This window comes from Oryza brachyantha, chromosome 11 (genome assembly GCF_000231095.2).
Source record: "Oryza brachyantha chromosome 11, ObraRS2, whole genome shotgun sequence".
Classification (NCBI taxonomy): Eukaryota; Viridiplantae; Streptophyta; class Magnoliopsida; order Poales; family Poaceae; genus Oryza; species Oryza brachyantha.
The window spans coordinates 8,736,702-8,745,748 of record NC_023173.2 but is presented as its reverse complement, the minus strand read 5'-3'; the positions used below and the strand labels follow the sequence as shown (position 1 = coordinate 8,745,748).

At 38.3% G+C, this 9,047-nt stretch overlaps 1 protein-coding gene across 1 annotated transcript; it reads left to right on the top strand.

The window, feature by feature from the left end:
• The first annotated feature begins 1,477 nt into the window (after positions 1-1,477).
• LOC102709785 (serine carboxypeptidase-like 18) lies at positions 1,478-7,035 on the top strand. Its single transcript, XM_006663325.3, has 13 exons — positions 1,478-1,667; positions 1,763-1,908; positions 1,992-2,191; positions 2,520-2,622; positions 2,722-2,759; positions 2,889-2,990; positions 3,120-3,203; positions 4,026-4,178; positions 4,725-4,796; positions 4,886-5,010; positions 6,018-6,131; positions 6,236-6,281; positions 6,710-7,035. The coding sequence occupies exons 1-13, from the start codon at positions 1,549-1,551 to the stop codon at positions 6,791-6,793; spliced, it is 1,386 nt and encodes a 461-aa protein (XP_006663388.2). The 5' UTR covers positions 1,478-1,548; the 3' UTR covers positions 6,794-7,035.
• Positions 7,036-9,047: the final 2,012 nt, after the last annotated feature.

The window sequence follows — 9,047 nt, the reverse complement described above, 5'->3', positions numbered from 1 at the left end:
TTTATTAAGCCCAATATGGATAAAAATGGATATAAGAGCATCCTCTACGGATCAACTATCAACGTTAAATAGAGAGTAAAAGTGGAGTTCCAGCAGACCATCCATCGCATCTTCTATTTTTGAATGTCATCCATAATAGAAGAGAGAAAAGTCATATTTTGATTCTCTCTCCATGGAGATATGAGAGCATCCCCAACAGATCATCTAAATTTGGTCATCCATATCTTTATTTGGATAATTATCTAAAACAGTTTCATTCTCTATATCTCTTTGTACTCCAGCAGATCATCTATATATGACATCCTACATATTTCTTTAGAGGATGGAGAGAACACCCAAATATAGAGTTTCTCTCTAAATATGGATAACATCTAAAAATAGAGAATGAGATGGATGTTCTACTGGAGCTTAATCTTTACCTTTCATTCTCTATTTTTAGAATAGATGATGGGATAGATGAACTGTTGGGGATGCTCTCAGATGTTATATATGGATGATCATTGGAGTACAAATAGATATGAATGATAAAACTGTTTTAGATGATTATCCAAATGAAGATATAGATAAAATTTAGCTTAATTTAGATAAACTGTTGGGATACTCTAGCTGTGGTTACCAGTAACTTCCTCGAAAAGACAGACCTACTTGAAATGATGATGTAGGACAAATCTAAAATAATTTACACTGACAAATTTCTTTTGGAATTGGTATTTTGTCCGTTTCCACACAGCTGTTGCGGTTCCGTTGTGAAATATCTAACCAAAACACTAGAAACGCCGAAGCAAGTTATGAGTCCAAAACTAGTTACAAAATACTGCCCCTGTTTCATAATGTAGATGTTTAACTTTTCTAGTTAATTCATTTGAAAATTTAGTATAAATATAAAAAATAACAAGTCGTGCTTAAAGTTCAAAAAAGTAACAAGCAAAATAAATGATATTTTCATAATTTTTTAAATAAGATAAATAATTAAACATTATAAGTAAAAAATCAAATATCTTATAGAATAAAGGAAATAGCTACTAGGTAGCATGGTAAACCCAACGAGCTAAACAGTGCAAACGCACATAAACAAGATACAAACTATTAAGGTATCCAGCGCTAGGCATGTGTCACTATTGATTTTTGTTAGAGGTAGGGCATCTACGTATGTGCATTCACAGGGGCAGCTGTCCGAGCATTATAAGCGCATACAAAAAAATATCAAGCAACATATTTATAAATAAAATATAATTTAGTAACAAAAATTTTATATACGTATTTTTATCGATGTAAAAGACAAAGTTGAAAAACAAACTTCGATGAAAAACTCTAAAATCAAATCTAGATTTAGAAAATTTAAATTTCAGCTCGTAGGTATAAACAGAACCGAAAAGATAGATGCACGTGTCACGAAAGTAGGAAAATAAAAATGATACAATAAATAAAAATAATTATTAAATACGGAGCAGTAGATCACACATGGCCGATAAGCCTGCGTGCGGTGGTGGTGGTAGTAGAAGACGAGTGAGGAAAATCTCGCGCAGAGAGCGGCGAGGCGACGACATCATGTCCGTCCGGCTCGCCTGCCTCCTGCTCTGCTGCCGCATCCTCGCCGCCGCCGACCGGACGAACGTCGCCACCCTCCCGGGCCTCGACGGCGCGCTCCCTTCCCGCCTCGAGACCGGGTACGTGCGGCGCCGTCCCTCAGTCATCCTCCCTCCGTACGCCGGGTTGCCCCTGCGCTGAGAGGTGCGTGCGTGCGTCGACTCTGGTTGATCAGGTACGTGACCGTCGACGAGGAGCACGGCGCGGAGCTCTTCTACTACTTCGTCGAGTCGGAGGGCGATCCCGGCACCGACCCCGTCCTCCTCTGGCTCAACGGCGGCAACCGCTGCTCCGTCCTCAGCGCCCTCTTCTTCGAGATCGGTGAGCGAACTGAACCGCTGTCCTCCGGGGCCAGCCACCATCTCTCTTCCGCTTAACGACCACCGCATGCGTCCGTAGCGCAGGTCCGGTGAAGCTGGTGATAGAGCCCTACAACGGCGGCCTGCCGCGGCTGCGGTACCACCCCTACTCGTGGACCAAGGTCACCAGCATCATTTTCGTCGACTCGCCGGTCGGCGCCGGCTTCTCCTTCTCCCGGGACCCCGGGGGCTACAACGTCGGCGACGTCTCCTCCACGCTGCAGCTCGTGAAATTTGTCAACAAGGTGCTCAGAAATAAATATTCGACGAGAAACTCATTAATGCCTCGAGAGTTCGTCTCCTCGTTTTTTTTCATTTCATCAAAAATCTTAAAAAGTTTAACATGATAGATTAAGTTGCTTTATATTACTTTGTAAACATGTAAATTCAATTTCAATATATACACAAAAGTTATGAATATGGCGGTAAATATGCATGTACTAGTCAGAGCTTAATTTGTTATTTTTACCCCCAACTATCCTGGAGACATTAGAATCCATGTGCTGTATTTCATATGCTTCAGCTGAATTATCAATCCATGCTGATCTTGTTCTTCTCCTTGTTAACATCAAGTGGTTCGTTGAGCATCCTGAATTCTTGGCGAATCCGTTGTACGTTGGGGGAGAATCCTACGCTGGAAAACTAGTCCCATTTCTCGTGCAGAAGATTTCAGAAGGTAATGCATACGTTTTTCTTCTTTCTGAATAGACGAACAATTGATAGAGATCAGACAATTGCGAAGTAATGCTTCTTAGTAATGATGATCCGTACTTAGACACTGAAGCTGGAGTCAAGCCTGTCCCTAATCTCAAGGTAATCATTTAATTTGAAAAGCATACATTTGTACTAGAATTTCAAGAGACATGATTTCTATCTGAATTTGTGATGGTAGAGCAACAGCTCTTCACTGATCTGTAGACAATGATTGATTGATTGGATCAGGGATATCTGGTTGGTAACCCAAGTACAGGCGAAAGCATCGATCACGACACCGTCGTGCCTTACGCTCACGGTGTCGGAATCATTTCAGATCAACTATACGAGGTTCTTTAATTTTTTTGTGATTAATAAACTAGCAATAAACATGTGCTACTATGTTGTAACAATTCCATTAGGACAAATGTTTGATTCTTCTGTCTCCATCTTGCATGCACTTTGATCGACGAAATCAAGACGATATTGGAGAATTGCGGGAGAGGGGATTATGCCAATCCCAAGAACGGAATTTGCGCTCAAGCAATGAACAGGTTCAATGATGTAAGCAGGCTTAAACAGATCATGCTCTGTTTTCAGGGAAGCTTTGCACTTGTTCACAGGGGTAGATCAGCTGGAGTCAAACAGATGGGGTGTCAATCAATTGCTTTATCCTACTTTAAACCGAGTTTAGTTTGACATAGATGTCTAGATTTAAATTGAAATAGGTGTATATACGGTGAAAATAAATAAGCTATAGCTAAAAACCTTTTTGGGCAGGATTCCAGGACACCCCTATGCCACATGCAGCTCCGCCTTTGATTGTTCAGAAGTTTTGGCAGAACTACTATATTTACCTGAGATTCCAGTGCCCCTTTCCCTAGAAAAATTCCAGTGCCTTCACCTAATGTTTCAAATAACAAAAGAATACCTGCTTATACAATATATTGATGTTTTTTTACGCACGAGAATTATGAAGAAGTAAAATAGTACGAGTATGACGTAAAAAAGCAAAAAGAACTGGAAAAATGAAATTACCTAAATTACACTTCTTAAATCCATAGAGGGGTGTAGCTGCATCCTACAGTACCTCGACTTTCTTTAGGACTTCTGTTTTAAACATTATGGATAAAATCTGGCAGTTGCTTCAATACAAACTACCACAACTTATTGCAAGAGATTAGCTCCGGTCTAACAAAAAGTACCTCGAGGTACCAAATTATTTTTCACCATTGGATTTAGCTGAGTAGGATGTGCGCTGTTAGATCCAATGATCAGAAACGATTTAATACCGCGAGGTACCGGTACCTCGAGGTACTTCTTTAGAACGACTATGGGTCACAGCTCGGAATTCCTGGTGACTAATTGATCGATTATTCGCTGCAGCTCATTGGAGAAGTTTGGGGGGCACACATTTTGTATAAGAACTGCATTGATGCGTCTCCCAAACCAGATGATGCTACTGCTGGAAGAAAGATTCTGAAGGAGGAAATTGTGGTGCAAAACCGTCTGCCACCACGTCCGGCAATGGATTGTCAAGTAACTCGATCTTTAGAAATTTTTTATTTTAAAACCTTTTTAATAAATAATTTTATTATTAAATCTCGAATAAAAATATCTTCACCTTATAAACCTTTTGATCACTCCACCAATACTAAGCTGGCAAGACAACAACTACTACACAGCGTGTTTGGCATGGCAGATACATGTGACATTGGCATGCCAGGACAACGTTGCTACGTCAATGTCGGTGGCATGTCAAGCATGTCGCACCAACCAGCTTGCATGACAGCGTTATCTTGCCATGCCACAAACATTGACATTTTGAAATGGAGAAATTAAACTTTCTAGATAACCAAATGCATGAATAACAGTTCAATTTCTTAGCAACCAGAGAATTGAATTTGAGAAAAAATGAAAGAGCTCCAGACAAACATACAACTTTTTTTAAGATATTATGCTACTAATAGATTATTATGGAAAGTTAACAAAGATGGAAACATAGAGAGCACTGCAAAATCAAAATGATAGTATATACCTTGTATTTCAAAATGAAGCTCTTAGCATCATTTCTTCTATCTACAGACCTATCCCAACTATTTGTCCTATTTCTGGGCTAACAGCAACATCACACGAGAAACCCTTCGTATCAAGAAGGTAAATTAGATTAGTAATTTTTTAAATTCTTTTGCAGTTTATGGCATCACACCATTCTAATTAATTTCTCCTGATGTTGATAAAATAAGGGAACTGTGGATGAGTGGGTGAGGTGCGATGACGATGGACTACTGCCTTATTCTGGGGACCTTGGGAGCATTATTAAGTACCATCGTAATCTTACATCTAGAGGCTATCGTGTCTTGGTATACAGGTAACTAAGGCCCTTAATTAATTTGAACCATGTACGCTTTGAAGTCACGAAACGGCTGATGTACGTATACGCACGGTATGTAACTACGTGCGTGTGCACTTATAAAATAAGGTTAATTAGCAGATACTAAGGTTACTACAAATTTATAAAAAATGATGTTCCTTAATAAATTATGAACGAAGGAAGACGTAAGGGTAGATAGGGTAATCAAATCTTAAATGAGAAGTGATTGATCAGATAACCAGGTCTGTGAATTGTGCTTGAAATAATTATATTTTGGTACAGCATTCATATTCTAAAAATATTTGTGATATCTATTTATTTAGTAGCTATGTATTGATTATAACATTTGTGATATCTATTTATTTAGTTAATTATCGTCTCTCTCGATGATATGCATGCGTCATTTAGAAAAGCGAATTTTGTTTTTTCTCGATGATATGCATGCGTCTCTTGAAATAATTCCCATCTTGCACCGTTAGATATGTGCACATTACCAGTGGTGGTTCATGGGATATGCCAAATCTCATATGACTGTGGTTTTCGAAAAATTCAGTGATATTTCAATGGTTTTGATAGTTGGAGGTGTAAAATTACAGTCTCATATTTTCCTGTGTATGTGCTTATAAGACAAAATTTAAATTTTAATCTTAAATTTGGAGTTGATTTTAGGGCTTTTTTAATGTATTTTATTCCTAAGTCTTTCTATAGATTATTTATCTATAAAGAAAGTTTTGTTCTTAAATTGTTTTCGTTTGTAAATATATTATTTTCTTTTTCTGTTAAAAGGCTAAACAATCACCATCCGAGATAATTTGATCTCACATTGTTAATGTTTATCATCCTTTCGGAACGGAGGGTTGGACCTTATGTAGTATATATGGCGACTTTTACAAGTTAGAACCACTCAACCACAAAGATGATAGTTTCTTTTGGTTTTTCAACTTTTTTTTCCTAGACAAGAGGCTTTTCATTCAACTTAATTATTATTTTTCTTTCATGTACAGTGGCGACCACGATTCCATCGTTCCATTTCTCGGCACACAGGCCTGGGTGAGATCACTCAACTATCCAATTTTGGATGACTGGAGAGCCTGGCATACGGATGGTCAGTCCGCAGGGTGAGAATTTGTAACTTGATTTACAGAAGGCATAGGCAGCAATTATATATGCAATCCTTTTGTTACCTAATTACATTTTCATATTTAATAAAATTGATTTACAGATTCACCGTAACATATGCAAATAGCTTGACCTTCGCTACTATAAAGGTAACAGCGTACTGCAAGCTACTCTCCCTCTCTATCAAAACTAAGAAAGAAAACAATGTGATTGTTGAAAGAAAACCAATCAGTTCAACTCAAAAACTTAAACTAATCAGAAAAGTGAACAAAAGTATTTAACACTTTCAAGGTGGGCTCTACTGCTGTAGTTATTTCCACTACGAGACGTTAAAAAACTTCAGAAACAACCAAAAACCAGAGGAATTTAAGACTTTTAGTTGAGGTGGCAGGGAAAACCAGTCAATTTACAGATCTCTCAGATCTTCTCGTGGAAAACTGAATTGCCACACGGAATTGTGCCATTTTTACTGGACAACCCAAATGACGTGAACATAACGCGCAGGAATACAAGATTGTGCATTATGTTATATGCTGCAAATTAACATGGTATGTATATGTTGCTCAACTGAACCCAGGGTGGTGGACACACTGCACCAGAGTACCAGCCAGAGAGATGTCTTGCAATGTTTGGGCGTTGGATTTCTGAGAAACCACTTTGATATATATGATTGTGTGTCTAATGAAGGTATAATCCTCTGTCATGTTCATCGGGCAATGAGGTAGCTAGCAGTGCACAATATGGTCATAGAGCAGCCACAGCACAGGGCAGTACATGTCAGAGAGGACCAGATCAAGTTCTGTATGGTACTAGAGTGAATATGAAAAGAGTTCAAAATGATCCTTAGATCATCTCTCTCTGTGGTATAAATTTGACTCAGATCATATCATTGTGTGGTATAAATTTGAGCTATGTCCTCTTTATATTTTTTAAACCAGCGAGCAAAATACCCATGCTTAGCCATGGAAACATATTACAAAATATCATAGAAATTTATTATGATCTGTGCAAATATCATTTGTTTGAATCAAATATGAATTATTTCATAATATCTAAGAAATATCAAGGCTAAAAGTTGTAGAAAGTAGTGGGATGGCAGATTTCGCGTCACCACCACTAGGCATGTTTTAAGTAGTACAAAAATTTCGATAATTTTTTAAATATATTGTCGTCACCGTTAGATAATTCAATTCATCCCTAAATAACAGATTACGAATTTAAACCCTAATCTATACATGATCACCGATTAATTACAAATGCGAAAATTAAATAAACCTGCAGATGAAGCCATCTGATTCCCTTCTTACCTTTGCTTCAATTCATTCTTCTTTCCTTCGTCCCCAGTGAGATTAGATCACCGGTGATCTGTTCCGAACCTCCAGCCTTCGGGTCTCCAACGGCACTGTTGTAGAATCGCCGCAGAAGCCCTTCCAGCGCGTCTCTGATCGAAAGATTCAATTACGAACTTTGAGTACGAGAATAAGCCACACGAGCGTCCCCGTGGGTTCCTCTTCTTTTATATCACACTTGTGGGCCTCAGGGGCTTTTCCTAATCCGATTCTGGCCTGTAACCACCGATCACAGTTACGGCCCATGAGGGTTACGAATTTAGAGATAGAGATAAATTACGGATAGGATTATGGTGGTTATATCCTTTCCTAAATATCAGCTAACCGATAAATCAACCAACATTCTCCCTTGATTTAAAGATTAATTACGAGTCCATCATATAATGCACTCCCCAAAGCAATGTGCCACGACAACATTTAGCATCATTGAGACAACAAGACTTATAGCTCACTATATCACATAAATAAACCCTAGATTAATTAAGCGGGTGTTCATTGAACTTAATAGCCCCGGTTTTCAGGATCTTCTTCAAGGTGATTACATAATCTCATGTTGGCCATATGTTCTTTGAACAAGTTGGGAGGTAAGCCTTTAGTTACCGGATCCGCAAGCATTGATTTAGTGTTTATGTATTCAACTTTAATTGTTTGATCATGTATTCTATCTTTCACAACATGTTATTTAATGTCAATGTGTTTGACAGCTTCACTTGACTTGTTGTTACTCGTATAGAAAACTGCGGTCTCATTGTCGTAGTGTATTATCAGTGGTCTTTCAATGCTGTCAACCACTTGTAATCTCGGGATAAAATTTTTCAGCCATACAACCTACCCCGTTGCATGATAACATGCCACAAATTCTGCTTGCATTGTCGAGGATGCAGTCAGTGTTTGTTTAGTACTTTTCCATGAAATGATTCCCCCCGCGAGAGTGAATATATACCCAGAAGTGGATTTCTTGGTATCTAAACGTCATGTGAAGTCAGCATCCAAATAGCCTATAACTTCAAGCTTATCAGATTTTATCAGATTTTCTGTATGTGAGCATCTAACGTTTAGTTTGTTGCAAATAACGCAATACTTTCTTTACTGCCTTCCACTGAACCATACCTGGTTAGACAGATATTTGCCAAGCATCCTGGTTACAAATGCCAAGTCTGGTCGCGTACAAACTTGAGCATAGATTAAGCTTCCGACAGCTGAAGCATATGGTACCTAACTCATTTCTTTTTCTTCTAATTCATTTCTCGGACATTGGAATGAACCAAATTTGTCCCCTTTCATTATTGGAGCAGGTAATGTCGAGCATTTGCTCATATTATATCTTTCCAAAATTCTAGAAATATATGATTTCTGAGATAATCCTAGCAGCCCTTTGGACCTGTCTCGACGAATCTCAATATCTAAGACGTATGACGCATCACCGAGGTCTTTCATATCAAATTTTGATGACAAAAATTCCTTGGTTTCTCGCAGCAAATTCTTATCACTGCATGCTAATAAAATGTCATCTACATAGAGTACTAGTATAATAAATTTCCCACCTTTAATTTTGTCTATAAATGT

Bases quoted from the DNA above. Each gene is read 5' to 3' on its own strand.
- LOC102709785 (XM_006663325.3), top strand. From the start codon at position 1,549: ATGTCCGTCCGGCTCGCCTGCCTCCTGCTCTGCTGCCGCATCCTCGCC. The intron at 2,192-2,519 runs GTGCTCAGAAAT...GTTAACATCAAG, and splicing joins TCGTGAAATTTGTCAACAAG to TGGTTCGTTGAGCATCCTGA. The intron at 6,132-6,235 runs GTGAGAATTTGT...ATTGATTTACAG, and splicing joins ACGGATGGTCAGTCCGCAGG to ATTCACCGTAACATATGCAA.